The sequence below is a fragment of the Saccostrea cucullata genome, unplaced genomic scaffold (assembly GCF_032062105.1).
Source record: "Saccostrea cucullata isolate Sc308-1 unplaced genomic scaffold, CSIRO_AGI_Scuc_v1 ctg3532, whole genome shotgun sequence".
Classification (NCBI taxonomy): domain Eukaryota; kingdom Metazoa; phylum Mollusca; class Bivalvia; order Ostreida; family Ostreidae; genus Saccostrea; species Saccostrea cuccullata.
In genome coordinates, this window is record NW_026926960.1 from 175681 (window position 1) to 195415 (window position 19735).

Sequence of the window (19735 nt, forward strand, 5' to 3'; positions counted from 1 at the left end):
CCCTACTGATGTTCAATATAAAATGACCCCTGGTCTCCCTACTGGTTTACAATATAAGGTGACCCCTGGTTCCACAACTGATGTACAATATTAGGTGTCCTTTGGTCCCCCTACTGATATACAATATAAGGTGACCCCTGGTCCCCCTACTGATGTATAATACAAGGTGACCCCTGGTCGGTCCCCCTACTGATGTCCTCTACTAATGTACAATATAAAGTGACCTCTGGTCCTCCTACTGATGTACAATATAAGGTGACCCCTGGTCCCCCTACTGATGTACAATAAAAGTTATCCTCTTGTCCCCCATATGATGTATGATATAAGGTAACCTCTGGTCCCCCTACTGATGTACAATATAAGGTGTCCTCTGGTCCCCCTACTGATGTACAATATAAGGTGCTCTCTGGTCTCCCTACTGATGTACAGTATATGGTGTCCTCTAGTCCCCTACTGATGTACAATATAAGGTGACCTCTAGTTCCCTACTGATGTACAATACAGGGTTACCTCTGGTCCCCCTATTGATATAAAGTGTAATATTAAATGTCCTCAGGTCCCCTACTGATATTCAATATAAGGTGACCGAAGGTCCTCTACTGATGTACAATATAAAGTGACCTCTGGTCCCCCTACTGAAGTACCCTACTGATGTTAAATATAAGGTGTCCTCTGGGTCCCCTACTGATGTACCCCTACTGATGTACAATATAAGGTAACCCCTAGTCCCCCTACCAATGTACGATATATGGTGTCCTCTGTTCCCCCTACTGATGTACAATATAAGGTGACCTCTTGTCCCCCTATTGATATACAATATAAGGTGACCTCTAGTCCCCCTACTGATGTCCCTACTGATGTTCCCTACTGATGTACAAGATAAGGTGCCCTCTGGTCCCCCTATTGATCTAAAGTGTAACATTAGATGTCCTCTGGTCCCCTACTGATGTACAATATAAGGTGTCCCCTAGTCCCCCTACCAATGTACGATACATGGTGTCCTCTGGTCCCCCTACTGATGTGCGATATAAAGTTACCTCTGGTCCCCCTATTGATATACAATATAAGGTGACCTCTAGTCCCCCTACTGATGTACAATATAAGGTGCCCTCTGGTCCCTCTATTGATCTACAGTGTAATATTAGGTGTCCTCTGGTCCCCTACTGATGTTCAATATCAGGTGACCACAGGTCCCCCTACTGATGCACTATATATGGTGACCTCTGGTCCCCCTACTGATGTCCCCTACTGATGTACAATATAAGGTGTCCCCCGGCCTCTACTGATGTACAGATAAGATGATTACTGGTCTCCCTACTGATTTAGAGTATAAGATAACTTTTGTTCCTCCTTCTTATGTAAAGTGCATTATAAGGTTTCCTCTGGTCCTACTGTTATTCAATTGAAGGTGACCTCTGGTCCCCCTACTTATGTACAATATAAGGTGATCTATATATATACCTATATATTAGTGTATTAATGCTAACTGCAATTAATTTTCTTCATGATAAAGTCACTTGCCAGTTTTGATTCTTGATGCATATGGAGAATAATTAATTTGCCTGGATTTAAATTCGGGGATGAATATTATTATTAGCCAGAATGCTTTTATAAGTACACTGCAAAATAAAACATGATAAAGAAGAATTTACGTATGAATTTATATTTTTAGATAAACTGTACGAGACATGGATACAAATGACGATTGTGCAATTTGTTTGGAAAAATTAAGAAGGCCGCATTACTGCTTGCCATGTAAACATATGTTTTGTCGTGAATGCATTTCCATTTGGAGAGAAAAATCATGCCCGCTTTGTAGAGAACACATAAAGTCCCACAGGCCAGTTTCATTATTCACTATTGGTGAGTATTACTTTTGGCATTCCAGCTTCACTTACTGGTGACGCTTTCGTCTTTCAGTTGATTCGATATCCACAGTCAAAGACGATCTATATAGTTTTCGAATATGAGCAGACTACTGCCAAAATATGTTTCAAATCAAGGAATCCAACTATTTCCTTTATTGCAACATCCTGCAAATATTGTGATCATCACATTAGCACTAATCTATTAAAGGGTTATAACACAAGCAAAATTGTAACTAAAAATAAACCGTATTTCCTTGATCAGAACATCAATGAAATTGGGAAAGCTAGGCTAAGAAGAGGAAACAATCAAGACTATTCATATATTGTACTTACTTTGCAAAGACTCATCACCGAACTTACCGGTCGATACATGACGTTTACTCTTAAATGATACCTAATCCATCCCCCAGGTTTTCGGGGGTCCTTGCTTACTTTACCCTCGGTTATTTTTTTTTTTATTTTGCAAAATAATGAAATTTTCATTTTTTATATACCGTTGTATGAATGGAATGTGAATTTAACCATGAAAAAGCAATGAAAACTGGTGACTGAATGGCAGAACTGATTCAGTCATCTTTCAGTGGATTGCAGCATTTCATCTATTATAAATAATTAATTTTTCATAAACCTTATATCATTTTAATGTTCATTACAGGAATATCAGCTTGGAAGTCTCTCAACCACGCTAAAAGAAACATTTTGATTTGTCTCGTTCTGGCAATTGTCTTTATTTTCATCGACATTCCGAATTCTACTGGACTCTTACGTTCCTTATTATACCCTATTTTTGTGGATTTGCTGTGGGTATTATTGGGAACATTGTGCATGCTGCTGACACTTATAATTATGATCCTAAAATGCACTTATAGACTGATTACTGAAATATTAGCGTTTGAGATTCAAAATATCCTTCCAACAATGTACAATATAGTAATGGCTACCGGGAAACATGTAATTGATATACCAGTTTGTTTCTATAAAGGATTAAGCATCTATTTCTGGGATAATAGTTGGTCTGCATTACTTTTGAAAACAGCTCATATTGGGGTTTTGACAATTTTTATGAATTCCGAGGCTCGATTGGAAATTATCAGACTATTTCAACGAATTAATCTGAGAGAAAGAGTTCGTAATGTGTTTCATTAAACATTATTTGATTTAAAGCACTTACTTTGGTGAAGGTAGCCACCCTGCATTTTATCTACTTGTAGGCTTGTTTCCTTTTTAAGAGGTTTATGCAATTCATGTTTGTACATGTATCATATGCATATCAGTCTGGTTGCTGACAATAACAATTCTTTAGATCAGATTGATTATTTTGGTCGGTATTCAGAAAATCAAAATTATCATATATCTTCTCGCATGTTGTAGATCTGTAACCAATTCATAATGAAATATTATATACATGTAGCACATGTACAATTAATGTTGTATTTTTGTATTTTCTTAAGAAATGTCATAATAAAATGTAAATTGCATAATTAGTGGTTCACTATTTGTTATTCTTATTTCCTTTTCGTGACGTGACATATATGGAAATAAATACTTATAAGGCGTGTGTTGAAATAAAAATATATTTAATTATGGATATTATCATTCATAGTACTTCCTATAGTTATTTCGACGTGGGCGATACCGAGTAAACATACTTACGCAATACGATTATTACTTCAATGTAATGATAATGGTATTCTAAAATATAGCGCACGAAATTTCACTTTTTTTTTCCTTATGAAAAATTTATCTGAGCCGTTTAATAAAATATGATTATTTAAGGACAGAAGAGACGTTCTCACAAATATATATTATTTTTCCTAAGATTTTGTCATTGGAAATTACTACTTTAACATGTTTTCTCACAAAAAAAGAGGGACCTTAACAGGCATTTGTGCGAGATACCAGATGTTGGCATTTCTTATACAACCCTTTAGGGGAAAAAAAACTTAGTTTGCCAAAATCACATTTTTAATGTTTCAAAATTTCAAAAACAATTAGAAACAGGTTTGGAAATCATAAAGTAATTAATTTTTGTATATTTTTCATACATTATGAATATATACAAAACAGAAATTTGGGGAACGTATCGTCTGACCTTAATATCTATTGGTTATGAAAATGTTATTTGCATATAAGTCCCAAAAACCCGGTGAACCTTCTAGGGGTCATTATTTTTAATATGCATCCGTAAACAATGATTTGGGTAGTATAGATTTTGCCCATTTCGATCAACCCTATCCCTAAATTTTGATTAAACGAAGCTATGACTTTTTGGACAATTTTTACCCGTGTTTTCCTTGTAAGAAGTCCTTTCTTTAGATAAAAAAAATATTTGACCTCTTTACCTTAGATATTGACCCATTTTGTAATAATGCCCAACTTTTACAATATCATTTTAACAGTTAAAATGTGTTTGGACACTCTCTCATTGTGCTATAGTACTCGGATCTCCTCGGGTGGCTTGTACCTCGCACACTAACCTCGGATGCCAAAGGTGTTCTACTATTTTGCTGAGTCTGTCCTGTGGTCTTATTTGAATTTCATTCATGTTTTACTTTTGAAATCCGAGTTACTTTGATGCACACTCAACACTGTGTTCTTGCTTTGAAAGACCACTAACCTACGGTTGTAATTAACATGAGGAATTAGACAAATAAAGAAACCTTTTCGAAGAACTTTAGGCAGAGCGAAATATGAAATAAGTGACAAGGCAGTTTCTGGCGGAGAAATGTGTCGACTTGATGCGTATTACTCTACCTACTAGTACATGTACATCCGACGTTTAAATGGAGCATAGCAGAGTCAGCCGAGGATTGCCGATGAAAATAAACATGCTAATAATGAAAATAAAGATTCATGTTGATCATCCATTGTAGAATTAAGCTATGATTTGGATACACATATGAAGGATATTGAATACGCATTATTCAAATGAAGACAATCAATTAATATAATATTTTTTCGAAAATTTCTGTTTGAAAACCCTTTATGTTGCAAAATTATGTACTCAAAATGATTTAAATATATTTGAAATTCATGGAAATGTAATCCACAAATATCAGTAAAAAAGAAATTTAATGCCTTTTCGGCTATATGATTAAATATCAACGTATCAATTAAATTAAAAGCACGAATATCAAGGTTTGGCAAATTTCTGCTTTATCGGAAATATCAAAAATAAATCCGGAAATCCTTTTTTTCATCATGTATCGTGTTTCCTGAGTATTCCAAAGGGAAGTATATTCTTCTGATATTATAAAATGTAGTGTCCATCGGAAACAATTCTAAAAGAACGGCATACATGAATCAGTTTTAGAGCTAGAATAAAGTACTGTCGATGGATAAAAGAAAGATAAAATTAACTGGATTGTCACTGTTTCTAATAATTAACAAGTTAATATCCAGTGAGAGCCAATGCTTGAAAGACGAACCAAGATGTGATTGTTCCATGTACAGGATAGATTGTATCAATAAATCCTTAGACAGAATCCCTTCAGGATTTCCACCCACAACTAAACAAATGTAAGTTCATTACTTTTTTGTTCTCGTTCTATAAAGGGAGAGACTAATTACAATTCCATTGTCAAATAAATAAAGATCAACTTATCTCAGAATTATTATTGAAAACTTTTCGTAATTGTTTTATTTTAATATTTGGCCATGGATAATTACATTTTATTTTTTGTAGATACCTAAACGACAATAAGATAGCTGGTGTTCGAGAGGGCGTATTTGTTAGACTCCCTCGTCTTTTATCCGTGTAAGTATTGGTGTAATAAAATATTATTAATGTTTATATATTAAAAACTAGTCAGAATATTTTTGGATTCGTATTACATTCCAAAACACAATTTGTTTGTTTTAGGAATTTTTACAACAACCATATATCGTACATTGAATCAAAGGCCTTTTATAATCTTTCCTCGTTGGAAGATATGTAAGTATAGCTTAAGATTGTTACGTTTTACTAGTGTTGTGAAGAGATATTTTCATATTAATTATTCATATGTTATCTTTTTACCTTTCAGTGTTTTGAATAACAACAATTTGCAACAAATTTTCCGATGGACCTTTCTTGAATTAAAGCTTTTATATGACATGTAAGTACAGTCGTGATAAAAAATAAATTCAAAACCAACAAAGATGGATTTAAAAATGAATTCTTTTTTTCGGTTACACAAATTGTGTGTCTTGTATTACGAGGGTTGCACGAAAAGTTCGTGGACAACTGTCATATCCTTTTTATTTGACGTCATATGTTATCCAAATTTGGTAGAAATATTTAAACAATAAATCCAATTGATTTTTTTTTTTCATTTTTTTTTCAAAATATTACAATTTATTCAAAAGCTTATCAAGATTTAAAAAATGCAAAAATCGGATCGCGGAGCAAGTCAAAATTTAGTAAGTTACAGATAATGCTCTAAATATAATGTCTGTTGTAATATTCTCTGTAAAATGGAGCAAAAACGAAAAACAACATAGAAATTAAAACAAAAATTGTTACATCGATTCTTGTACCAAATTATGGTTTTATATTTTGCTTTGTTGAAAAGAAATCAACTTGAGAAGATAGGTAGACCTTATTGAAAACGACAAAAACGATGACATTTTAGAACGCAACGGAGCAGCGGATAACGATGCAATTTTGTGTTTTAATCAGGAAAAATCCTGAATATATGCAAAAAATGTTGGAGGAATCAAAATATGTCACAAGCAAGTTGTGCATATGTGTACAAATATCACAGGCAGTATTTGAAGTGACATAAACTTTATATCGGATGAGGATGATCTTTGAAGAAACAGTTAAACTGGAAAAATCTGAACAAAACTTTGAAAAACTTAAACGTCAAGGAAAGACATAGGCGTTTCAGATTTGCTTATCCTTTGAAAGTAGAGTTAAATTATAAAAGAAATTGAAACCTTAACAAAGGAAATTTTACAACGAGAGCAATTCTTAAAAAATAAATGTCAAGTATTAGAGAAAGGATTTAATGAATGTGCATTGTATAATAACATGTGAAATGAATAGAGATAGTATTTTTACAGAAATTATCGACGCTATGTTTTGACGTTACATTGCCGTTAAGTGTACTCTGCGGGTACTGATCATGATGATTTTAAAATGAAGTAAATTAATTTCAGTTAAATCGAATAGAATGAAACTTCAAACATCAAAAAGCACAAATATTTTTACATATTCTGAAGTGCTTATTTAAAATTTCTAGTGAGTAATATTAAGAGGATTGACATCGTCCACGAACTTTTAGAACAACCCTCGTATAATTTGATAGCAAGAAACACAAATACACGCACTAAAACAAAGGGGGTGAGAGAAAGAGAGAAAAAAAGATTGTCATAGGACCTTATGTAAAATGTTACTCTGTTGATTGATGCGATACACAAGGGCCCGTTTAGGTATGAACAATTTCCAAATGAAGTAAATTATTGAGAAACAAGTTGATTTAAGAAAATGAAAAACAGTCTCGTTTAAAGGCGTCACGTCGTAAATTTTATGATTTATAAAGTAACCTTGTTGACATAAACGAACCGTCATTAAATCAAAGGCAGGTCGGCCATTTTCGTACTACTTTATTTATTAAATCATGATTTATTCACAGAATTGTCGACATATTTTTTTTCATTTTTCCCGATCAAGACAAGAATCGCGTGGTGTGTCTTGCTTACTCCTTGATGACCTGATCCCACTTCTTGTGTTTTACGAGACCAGTGGTTGCTCTGCTCCATTTAAGCTTGACCATCGTTTGTTATCTTCAAATATTTCATTGTTCAAGAAACGTAATCACAAAATTCTCCCTCTCTTACACAGATACCTACAAAACAACAACATATCTGTAATTCACAGGGAAGCATTTGTAGCACTGCCGAGGCTCCGATCAATGTAAGTTTTCCCCTCACGCAAACAATAATGATAAATTTTACCATCAAAATATAAAGTTATCAAAACACTTTTCAAAATATAAAGGTATCAAAACACTTTTCACTACCATGAAAAGAAACGCATGCCGCATATACTTCTGTTGATAAATTATTGTGGAAGTTCTAAGTAAAACATTTTTTCAGATGAGTGCATTTTCTAAAGGTGTAAATGACAGAATTCTAAGATAGCTTTACTTCATATTTTATTTGGAGTTTAAAACTTGTATTATTAAAATTGTAAGTTATTACACTATGAGTTAAAATATTCAGACAGAAAAGCCTGTGATATATCTTTTTCATCAACAATAACATATGTTCCTGAAGCAAATTGCTTTGATAAATTTACAATAACTTTTTTTCAGATACCTTACAGGAAATGCCATTCATTGTACATGTGCTATAGAGTGGTTTGCTCAATTCCTCAATGCACACCCCATCATATCCCAGAGATCAGCAACACAATGTGCATACCCTCCTGATTTGAAGGGAAAGGAGGTTACTCTTGTGAACTTCACACGTCTGAACTGTGGTATAATTACATTTATTTTAATTTTTTTACTTTCTTTTTCTAAATAAAATTCAGAAGAAAAGGTAACTATTTGAACAGTTTAACAAACTTTTCACACTTACGAAACACAATTTTAGAGCATCAACAATAATGTTTAAATTCATCATTTCGTAAGTTCTAAGGTTGACATGCTGAGTGACGTTTTTAACACTAATTGTTAGCTAAACGCCATTATTTACATACTGAACTATCGACAGATTTTTTTTGTATCATGTAAAGGAACACACCACGGGTGTGACTGGTCTATAGGGGATGTTCTATTCCCGATGGCACCTCAACCTTACTGATGAGGTCCGTGTTTGTTCCTGATTTGTATTGTTGAATGGAAACCTGAGCTTGAATACTATTCGTTATCTTCATACATGTATATTTCAATTGTATTCAATGGTACTTATTTTGAGATTTTTTTCAAATTATGTTGTCCATTTGCTTTTAGTTTTATTTTTACTACATATACATGTATGCATAGAAATGTACTTGTACTGCCCTTCTTTATGTTGAATTAGTAATAAAGTAATGACATTATAATTGGTTGTTTTCTGATAATAAAAAATCTAAGCCTATATGAGAGTTTTCGAATCACTGTACAATGTAAATTAATTAAATCTTTTAGTAGATACACATTCCAGTATTGCTGTTAGGAGTTCTGGTGACTCAACGATACCAGCTTCTTATTATTGTAAGTATAATGCAATAAATATGCCAGAGTGGAATACAATGATACAAATATTTTTTATAATAAACTGTTAACCTCTTTAAAAATGTTCTCAAAACAGACTTTTTGAAAGATTTTTTTACATTCAGATATTTAAATGTTAAAAGAGAAAAAAAAATAAATGACAATTTCTTTTCAGAATGTCAATCTGTCACAGTTTTAAGATTAAGTTCGTTGCTTTCTTTAGTAATGCTTATTTTTTAACAATATTGTCTCTTATATACGAATTTAAATTAAAATTAAATTTCTAAATTTTTTTTTAAATAATTTTTTTTTTAGAAAAATAACAAATCTTTTTTTTTTTACATGAAAGACATTGAGTTTTACCAAAATATATGTACATGTACCTGGTATACATTACGATGCAATACCGTGTTCTTTATATTTCTCTAAATCCTAAATCATAAAAAAGTTTAATAATGAAAAAAGTGTCATGAACTAACAGCGACATATCTACATGTAATGCAATATTACTTTAATATCTTACTATATTTTAAACCTTTTCATTGGAAGGAGTTATTTCTCTTTGCTTTGATAATATGAGATGACATGTCAATAAAGTTCTTTCGAATTCATTGTAAATCATTTATCCGTTTCCTTTGATAGTAGCTACAGGATTGATTTTAGGAATGCTGATATCAACAGTGTCCTATTTTCTCATACGAAAGAGGTAACTTTATCAATAATGACTTCCTATAAAATCCTTTTCTAAATGGACTATATTAAGTTTGTGAATGAAGGATATGGAGATAACGAACAGTATTCAATTTCAAAGTCCATAAAACAATACGACAAAATAGAAGCAGAGAAAAAAAGGACCCCTAAAACATCAGAGGTGGGAGCAGGTGCCTTGGAGGAACGAGTATCCCCTGCTGACCGCCGTGTGCTCCTTGTTATGATCGGGAAATAACGGAAAAATCCATCGTCAATTCAATGTGTAAATAATAGACTAACAATTTGTATGAAAAACGTCAGCATTTGACTCAATGATCATTGCATTTGCTGACAAGTTCACTGTATCAACCAAATGATGACTTTAAACGAGACTGCTGATGTTCGTGTTTCATCAACTTGCTTGTCAATAATTTACCTCGTTTAAGAAATTGTTTATACGTAGAGCATGCTCTTCCATATCAAATCAACTGAGATATATAAACGCCGAGTGCATGTGATGAAGGTATATTGCTGCATATATAACATGTGTAAGGGAAGTTGACGATAGAAAAAGTAATGTCATCACGAGCCTGGTTGTTTGTTTACCATTAACGTCATTTAGAAGTAAATTATCTAAGTATGAAACAGATGTGCCAGACTATGTGGTATCTTATAATATAATAAGACACAACATACAGATACTCACAAGGAAAAAAATATTCCATTAATTTAGTGATGAAAAAACTCACTGATAATTTAGAAATGGCATAAATCTGCCATTCAGAAACGTTTCTAGACATTTCAATTTCCATTCAGTTGTATAATTGGTTCAATTCTGTGAACTTTGGTCACAAACTGATAAAGATTGCAAGGAAGATTTTGGCCCTTACCAAATATAGACCTGGCTGTAAAAATAATGGAGCATAGGTACAGTAAAAAGCCTTTTAAGGGTTACCAGAGAATTGCGTTAATGTGAAAAGTATTAGGGAAAATTTTCAACAAACTGAAAAAGATGCATTCATTGATTTTTTTTTTCAATACTCAATGAAATCATTAACTTTTTTCTCGTTCTTTGTCAACTTTTCCCCAGTATATTTTTACCATAATTACATTAATGGCAGTTGGAAACGCTTACATCTGTTGTTCATGTCCCTTGCTTACTTATGCATATTAGGAACCTACCGTCTAATAGAACTCAACAAACTTATTCTCAGAGACTTATCATTATATCTCTATCATAAGGAATCATTTTAATGTAAGGAGTCTTTAATGAGATTTCTTAAACTTTCAATCTCGTGTCTTATAGAAAACATTCTAGATGCAACGGTCCCACCAATAATGAAGAGGCAGACTCCCCTGTTATATTTACAACTGGATGTCAGATGTCATCTCTCTCCTCATTACGGGATCTGGTGGACTCTTCAATGGACAACGTGACCTATTACAGCCATAACAGTGGATTCTCTGGAGACTTGGAGGAGGATCCAACCTGCTTCGCCAGCGGATACGAAACCTGCAGTGGGTCTCCTATTTCTGGCAATAGATACAGTCGGATTCAACGTGTGAACAGCGATTATGAAGATATTGCTAATGTTTGTCGAGGTATGCTGCATCAATTATTGTGTTTTGTGTTTCCCTCAACGTAATTTTCATATAAAATAAATGTAAATGAGTCTGAGAGAGGAGAAGAAAGACAGACGTGTAGAGACGGAGAAGAAGAGACCTCAGATAATTTGTCAGCCTTTTCCCTTCTGTACATTTCAGAGAGCAAGTCCACGCAGACACAGATTTACAGAAGACCAACTGTATAGCTTGTTCAGATGAAATGAAAATATGAAAAAAGGACTTTCATAGTGAATTCTTCATTGATATGCAATCAAAAGCGAAAGAATCAAAACAATTCTTGTACATCTAAATGAGTGTGAGGAAAAAATAACAGACATATAGCTTTAATTCTCAACAAATGCATGTCTCTGCTATCTATGCCTTATATTGTTTGTGAACCCAGGGAGTTTTATTCATTTTGTCTATTAAAATCTGCAATTTGAGTATTAAAAAATAGTTATATTGCAGATTTTATTTTCGAAGACACATGAATGATGTATGAAAGAAAATAATAAAAACTGTTTATTAAAACGTCGGTGAAACATCGAGTTAAAGGTCACGGCATGAGTTTCTTCTCCTCATCTAGATTTAAAAAAATAAATTAAATGAATATAAGAATTAGACATGCCGGTAGCCAGTTGGATTTCTAAAACTTCCTTACATATCTTTTCTGCAGACTAAATAAATGTTGTCAATAGAGAACTCCAACATTCTTTTGATATCGACTTCAGAGTTTTTGTCTGGAAAATTACAGTGATTTTTAACAAAGTCACTTATTGGTGAAAAATAAACGATGTAAAAATCTCCATTTGCCTTTTGTCTTTTTTGGGGTGAAGGGGGGGGGGTGGCTGAGGGTTTAGACAGTACTTGTCTAAGATATCAAACAGTCACGAAAAAAGGAAGTCTGTTTCTGAAAGCTACATGTCAAATACTCCATCTATGTATACCGTCATCAAGAGGAGACGATGATACACCCGGGCATGTAATTTTCATAATAATATTAACATGGAGGTCAGAATGCGAATTTTTAAAACGGCCTAAATCAGTCTAAATGGCTGTTGGGAATTATTGGAAAAGTTAACAAGATAATAAGCAAGATGTCTAGATAGCAAATAGACATCTGTACAAATGGGACACTGTAAATCTAAGTTTTGTGCAATAATTATCGATTTGTAGCTTTCTGGTTTATGACGGTCAGACTCTCTTGTTTTTCAAACAAGAGAGCAACTATGCAGTGAAAAAATGAATAGTAAATTCTTAATAAAAGAATATTCAGAACCAAGAAACGTGAATTATATTTCCATACATACATGTAACCATATTATAATGACTTGTTTTACAATGGGAAATTATGGATGATTTATCTACTTCAATTGAAGTAAATACATTAATATTTTTAGACAAAACATGCAAAATTCATTCAGGTGTATACACTGTACATGTGGAAAGAATAAGATCCATAAACACCCAAATGTTATAACTATTTATTTAACTATTTAACCAGTTACGTTACATTTTATTCAATACATGAAATAAGAGTAGAAATCAACCAGTTGCACACAACGACGGATCAAAAGTTAAACACCGCCCCTAAGATTTTCATAATCAAAATCATCCGAGTCAGAACCACTAGTACTGAGTTTGTCCCCAACATTCTCATAATCATCTTCATCAAGGTCTTCGATATCTTCGTACCCATGGGAACTTGGTTCCTCCTGAATTGAACTATCTCCTAATTTGGCTTTATACCGAGATCGTTTGTGTTTTATGGACTGTTGACCTTTGTTCGCCATTTCTATATCTACTATTTGTCGAGTACTTGAGAATTCGTCTGGATTCATCTTCATGTCCCCCGTACAGCAACATCTAAAGATAAATAAAGAAATTATTCTTAATGTCTCAGACGGGTTAATTCTGTTCTTCGGGACGGGGTAAATAAGGCTCAATTTAAAGGGATACATCTATACGCTGTACCGACGAAAAGTGCTCTCTCCCCAGATAGACTATTGACCGAGGGGTAATTTTTCTACGTATGAGTTTGATATCCCAGTCAATGTTATACGGGGTCACATTCCGTCGTTACATGGGCATAGAGGCAAGCCACCCATCCATACCTGTACTGACCTACCGGTAGTAGTGCCTCCTACACATCTTATTAATGCTGATGATGTAATTTAATCGATAGGAATTTCAGACTTATTTACATCTTTCTAAATCTATACGTAAGAGACAGCATTCTTAATAATTCATACTAAGTTTCGACTTCATTGTTGTTGTTTTTTTCGCACTAATTTTTCAAAATCGACCTGTACATGTAATTACATACTTCTGATCAGGCCCCGGGATCATGAAACAGACTTAGACTTAAGTCAAAATTTCAAATTACTATAAAATCTTTAAAACTTTTTAAAGGAAACTCATAATTTGCATACAACAGTAGACTGATGATACAAAATCGGAAAGCATTTTCATTTTGGGCTGCTTGACCTCTAAAAATTTTCAACATCTAGGACATTTTTTGACTTAAGCTTAAGATGCTTCATGACCCCGGGGCCAGGACTTTGCATTTAATCCATAGTATGGATATTTTGTGTATCATTAAATCTTTCTGCAAAACAAGTTTATGAAATATCGGTAAATATTTCCATAAGTCAGAATAAACATGATAAACAAGTCTGAAATTTCTGATTGGATCATTTTAATTTGATTATTTCCCCGCCATAAGAAGTGACTACTGCTTATTTTGACCAGGTTTAATCACATTTTATTACAACAATTGTATTCAATTACGCCTTGATGATACTGCTATAAATCTTAGGCTCTGCTTAAAAATCAAAGCTGAAAACGTATTTTTGTTTCTAAAAGAAAAAAGACAAAATAATAAAAAAAACAAGAAACAAACAAGGAATTCTATTTTTCGATATCTGTTCAAAACTCTCAGTAATGAGTGTAATTTTCAGTCTTGGAACATCTTATGATACGTTAATTAATTAAATAAGCTTTTAAGATTTTAAAAAATTATATAGGAAAATTATTTTCAAGAAGGGGACTTTGTATCTACGATCAATATATTGACTTTTACAGTGAATATTAGGCGTTAGCTTAAACACACAAAAAAAAAAAAAAATGATCAAAAATTCTATAATGTAACAAAAGTTTCTTGTGGTGTTTCTTAACTACATGTATTTTGAAAATTATCTGATTTCAAAATTAAGGTCTTAAGTGATACAACTGTTAAATTAATGCCATATCTGACGCAATCTGTGCAAATAAAAGAGGGCGGATTAGTCTATTAAACAAGGAAGAATAAACCATCAAGGACATCATTCTCATGCGCTGACGTGAAAATGGGATACATGATTGCAAATTTATGCCTGGTAACTAGATAAAAGTAATCCATGTTTAAAACATCTTGTCAACGTCGGCATCATTAGCATATAATCTTTGATAAACGACTGCATAGCATTCTGTAGCGAGTCTAAACCTTGGAATTTAAGTACAGATGATACAAAAAATGTGCCTGAATTGGTATATTCAGTATAAAATATAAATTGAAATACTTGGATATTTTTGTTGTAAATAATGCAAAAATTAATTTCTAAAATATTTTGAATTGGAAACCTTCCAAGATCTTCAAAATTCAGCTTTTCTGCAATCATCCTTTTGTATCCAACGTACTTTTATAAACAAGACTTGCTTTTTTTATTTTCTATTTTTTTAATAGAGGTTTTTTTTGTATCATCTATCTCCAATTTTATTGATTCCTTATCAATTGTCTTAAAATAAATTTGATTTTTCTTGAAATCATTAAAAAACGCTAGAAATAATGAAACCAAAGCTGCAATAGTCATCTATAATGCAATCTATGTCTATCACGTAATTTGTTAAAATAGAAACGTAAGGGGGAAATGTAGACTGCGGAACAAAGAGGTTTATTCGATGAACATGGATACATTCTTCTTTAATCATTCTATGAGAGAGAGAAAAATGATAAATTGCATTGATTTCTCAAGCACGTTTAGGATTACATTTACAGTTTAAATGAAAATAAATTGATGACAAATAAAGATTTCGTCTCTTTTGTCTGTAAAAATTGATAAGTTTTAAAATTTCATGGAGTATGGAAGCATGTCATATGTAAATGAAACAAAAGCATCAAAGGAGACTGGAAGGGCTCTACCTCTCATTTGAAGCTTTGTCTCTCATTAGATAACACAAGATTAGTATCATCACCATCAAATTCTCTTCAAGATATTTTGTAATTAGATTTTTTTCTATGGATATCATTTTTAAATTAAGTCTTTGTTCCGTTTGAGGGATAACTTCTCAATCAAGGCAAATCTCTTTGAAAAATCTTGGAAAAAAGAATACACTGACATAAAACAAACTCAAGTGCATTCTCTTTCTCATCACTCAGTTTAAAAAAAAATCAAAGTAAATCAAAACAGCTATCGATTTTCGTTAAATCTCGTTTGTCCTTAATGTGGAAATAAGCCCGTCTTATTATGAAATAATGGCCTCTATCTGTCCTTTAAATTGCAGTCACTCATCAAATATAAATACACTGAATCAATCATTTTAAAATTACTGGACCAGCTTGATTGTAGATTAGCGTATCATTGTCTCTGCTTTTATCTTGTGTGCCGAGCAAAAAAAAAATTTCAAATAATAATTTGTTTGCATGCATTAGCATCGATTAATTTTGTTTTGCCATATCCATATAAAAAGCCACATTGGGGATATCGAAATCCTCTGAAAAATCGTTGGAGGAGGGGGTGGTTAATTATAAAAGAAATGACTTTTATAATCGAAAATTGATCATTAAACATAATGAAGTTTCTATAAAGAATGAAAGAAAATATGAAATCTCAAGATAAGAAACAATGATAAAATAGTAAAAAATTTAATAAACAGTATCACATGATAAAACTGTGCCGTTCAGTGAACTGAAATATTACTGAAATGTTACTGAATGACAGAGTTATGCTATTAAGACATATGTTTCAAGACCTTTCAGTTATCATTCAGTTCAGTGCAGAAACATGCAGTCTCATCCTGTGCTTCAGAGTTAATACCAATCAGTTTGGCAAAATCAAATGTCAGTAATACGTACCTCCGTAAACATATTATCATTCCAACAAAGGCACAGAGTAGCACCCCGAAGACGACAACAGCGAGGCCGAGGTACACACTGAAGGGGAAGGGAAAGGAAAAGTAGGAGGCGAAGTCCGTAAACTGTGTAAAGGACAGTAATGCTGAAAAGAGGATCAAAAATTAACTTCATTTTGATTGATACTAAAAATATATAAAATACAAATAAAGAAAATTATCTACAACAGAAAAGCAATTAAAATACATTCAGGTAGACGCTCAGTAACTTAAATTAAGACATTTTGGAAGGATTTTTTTTAATATCAATGCTTCATGATACATGCGATGACTTTGACTTTTCAATCGTCAACTTCCCTTTTTATGCAACAATGTACCTTTATCACCTCCTTAGGGGTTTTATATATCCTGGACGATTGATAACATAAAGCATGTTTTAAGGATAAACACTTTCTAAAATAGGTAATGTATTGACAAACAAGTTGGAGAATATCGGCTCTCTCGTTTTAAGTAATCATTTCGTGAGTTTTGTGGTCGACGCAATGACGTTGTCAGCAAATTCAACCTTTCATCTAGTGAAATGCCGACAGACGTTTTTCATACTAATTGATAGACTATTATTTATACACTAAATTGACGACGGATTTTTCGGTTATTTTCCGATCATAACGAGAAGCACAAGGTGGGTATTACTGGATGGGAAGGGATGCTTACTCCACTATAACACCTGATTCTACCTGTGATGTTTTAAAAGTACTTGTCTGCTCCTGTTTTTCTTTTGTTTAATGCACGTTACAGCTTGAATATTGCTTGTTATCTACATAATTGACATGCATTAGACTTCAATAGATTTACTTATTGTATTTCCCATGCAACAATTGATGCCTTAATGAAGCTTATTTTGTTTTGTTTGTATTTTAGCTATTTAATCGAAACATAACAAATCTCACACTGAAAAAAAAAACAATATGAAATTTGAAGTAATGACGGATCAGTTAATTTTAACATGTGCATTTTTATACTTTCCAATTTAACATCCTTTTTATACATGTAATTGTATTTGAAGGGCATTTTTCGTTGTTGTTTTTTAATTAGCAACTCTATTTTGTCTCCGAAATGCTGCTTAAATGTGTTGTCAGTCTAAAAGTTTCCTAGAAAGACTGTTCTCATGTATATGACTACTTCATTTTGTTTTGTTTTTTTTAAATCTGATACACTACTGCATATAATACTGGTGTTCCGGATATTTTCTGCTTAAGTAGTCTAGTTCAAAATATCCATAGAGGCCTAAATTTTAGAGAAAAAAAAATTTGCAACACGACTCTTGGAGATGTAATTAATGCAAGAAATATAACATTATTCAATATTATGTATTTCATAAAACGCAGTTATGATTTATAGAATATCTCTGATGTTTTGCAAAAATACAAAAAGGAACACTAATCGAGTGAACTTGTCTGATATAATTAGTATGAATTTAGCATTTGCTAATGAACAAAAGTCACTCGCTGAGTTTCTCGATGTTTTATACACAATAATAAAAACTTCCTGTTCATAGCAACAATATATTGACACACACTTCGCAGATTCATCATCATTGTTTCCTGCATGTTTGAAAATATAAACACCCTATGGCGCCTAGTAGATAATCTGTCTATATCAGAAATCTGTATTGTCTTAGCGGTATAATCCCATTCTGTTTTGCTATTTCTCTGTATGAAGTCGGGGAAGTAGAAAATCAGAAATATGGAATATCAGATAGGGTCTTAGTTTGTGTTGAAGGCTAATCAGTACAGAACATCCCGGGGAAGATGTGTTTGTCAAAAGAGAGCAATTTAAAATGAAAGAAGGGGTCGGATGTACAATGTAAAATGAGACCGGACTTTCGATACAACAGCTAGAATTGATCTTAATCGCTTCCCGAGTATTTGAATGTATGATTAGGGACAGATTGATACAAACAAAAAAATTGGATGCCTGGATTGGTTTTTAATTCAATTGCAAACAAGAAAACATTGATGCAACCATCAATTGTCGCCTGGGAAATATATAAAGTAAACAATGAAAATGAGTCTTGATCATCAAACCGCTTCGATATGTGTGAAAAGGCATGCGTTTAATTGATGGAGACGATAGTCGCGAATATTTTGAAAACTTGTAACGGATAAAAAATCAATCAAAACGATACCATTTTAAACTTGATCATTTCCTCAAGTAAATGTTGGCAGCATAAAATATAAATTGAAGTTAGACACACGCATTATCTATATTTAAAAATGTATTAATTTTCAATTTTAGAATATAAAACACGAACTGTACAGAGTACGTTTGTATCCGAGAAGTAAAAATCGATGTTCTAAAAAAGGGAGCCTGTCGTTTTTTCGATAGTAAATGATTTTCGATAGTAAATAAACAATTTTATTTATTAAATATGAAAAACGTATATATTTTTACAGATTCACTTTATGGAAGTTAATATATTATGTATCTCGTAATTTATAAAGGAAAGAACATTCTGATTAACAATCATTTCAATGTTTAGAAAACCTTTAATTCCAAATAACTACCCCCACCCGAATCCCCATACACCAACACTTAAACTTATATGTATAGAGCAGCCCGGTCCTCCGGGCTGCAATAATATAAATTTTAAAATATAACGGAATTTAAACCTTATGTGATGTTCACTACCCTTCTGAAACTATCCTTAAAATCTATAAATCGTATACAATGTAAAATTCCTTTTTTCATTTCGAATCCAGTTTTTGTGACACTTTAATGAAAAGGAAGTTAAAACGTACTCGGTAGATCTTATTTAACATGACATAAGTTGTTATTTTAAAATATTTTGACAAAAGTGTTTTGGTATCATCTGTCTTTAAACGCCATCCCCTAAAGTAAATGTTCTTTATTTTAATTAAAACTTGTATCAATATTATATATTATCAAAGTTTGAATTCCATTTGCATGCATTAGTCTTTTAAAGTTTACTTATCCTCACCAAAATAAAATTTATTTAAACAGGGATGTACATATGACATGCAAAAAAAACCCTCCCCCTTAGTAGATTAAAGATATATACTAGACAATGCACCCAACCATTCACTTCTCCTCCCCACATTTCTCTCTGATATTTCAATAATTACAGCAGGTTAAAGCGAACAAGAACAAGCTTACCTGACATCGTGTTTATCTTTATATGTTCAATCATGTAATAGTTCCGGCTTTGTTAAGGCGGAAGGAAGGGAAGACGGTTATCACACACTTAGACACCCTTGA

General features: G+C 32.6%; 2 protein-coding genes across 2 annotated transcripts; one reads left to right on the top strand and one right to left on the bottom strand.

Annotated features, from left to right (window-relative positions):
- The first annotated feature begins 5202 nt into the window (after nt 1-5202).
- On the top strand, nt 5203-11600 carry LOC134273062 (protein slit-like). The gene is made up of 10 exons (XM_062755229.1): nt 5203-5387; nt 5554-5625; nt 5731-5802; nt 5894-5965; nt 7696-7767; nt 8168-8334; nt 8987-9052; nt 9695-9758; nt 11049-11344; nt 11507-11600. The coding sequence occupies exons 1-10, from the start codon at nt 5203-5205 to the stop codon at nt 11551-11553; spliced, it is 1113 nt and encodes a 370-aa protein (XP_062611213.1). The 3' UTR covers nt 11554-11600.
- Nucleotides 11601-12884: 1284 nt separating this feature from the next.
- LOC134273054 (uncharacterized) lies at nt 12885-19735 on the bottom strand. The gene is made up of 3 exons (XM_062755222.1): nt 19634-19735; nt 16461-16602; nt 12885-13213 (listed from the first exon to the last, which is right to left on the bottom strand). Exons 1-3 carry the CDS (start codon nt 19665-19667, stop codon nt 12925-12927), a joined length of 465 nt encoding a protein of 154 aa, XP_062611206.1. The 5' UTR covers nt 19668-19735; the 3' UTR covers nt 12885-12924.

Excerpts from the sequence above, each read along its gene's own strand:
- LOC134273062 (XM_062755229.1), top strand. The coding sequence starts at position 5,203 with ATGGATAAAAGAAAGATAAAATTAACTGGATTGTCACTGTTTCTAATA. Across the intron at positions 5,803-5,893 it reads CTTTCCTCGTTGGAAGATAT|TGTTTTGAATAACAACAATT; the intron begins GTAAGTATAGCT and ends TTTACCTTTCAG. Across the intron at positions 9,053-9,694 it reads GATACCAGCTTCTTATTATT|TAGCTACAGGATTGATTTTA; the intron begins GTAAGTATAATG and ends TTCCTTTGATAG.
- LOC134273054 (XM_062755222.1), bottom strand. The coding sequence starts at position 19,667 with ATGATTGAACATATAAAGATAAACACGATGTCAG. Across the intron at positions 16,603-19,633 it reads AAAGATAAACACGATGTCAG|CATTACTGTCCTTTACACAG; the intron begins GTAAGCTTGTTC and ends TCCTCTTTTCAG. Across the intron at positions 13,214-16,460 it reads ATGATAATATGTTTACGGAG|ATGTTGCTGTACGGGGGACA; the intron begins GTACGTATTACT and ends ATTTATCTTTAG.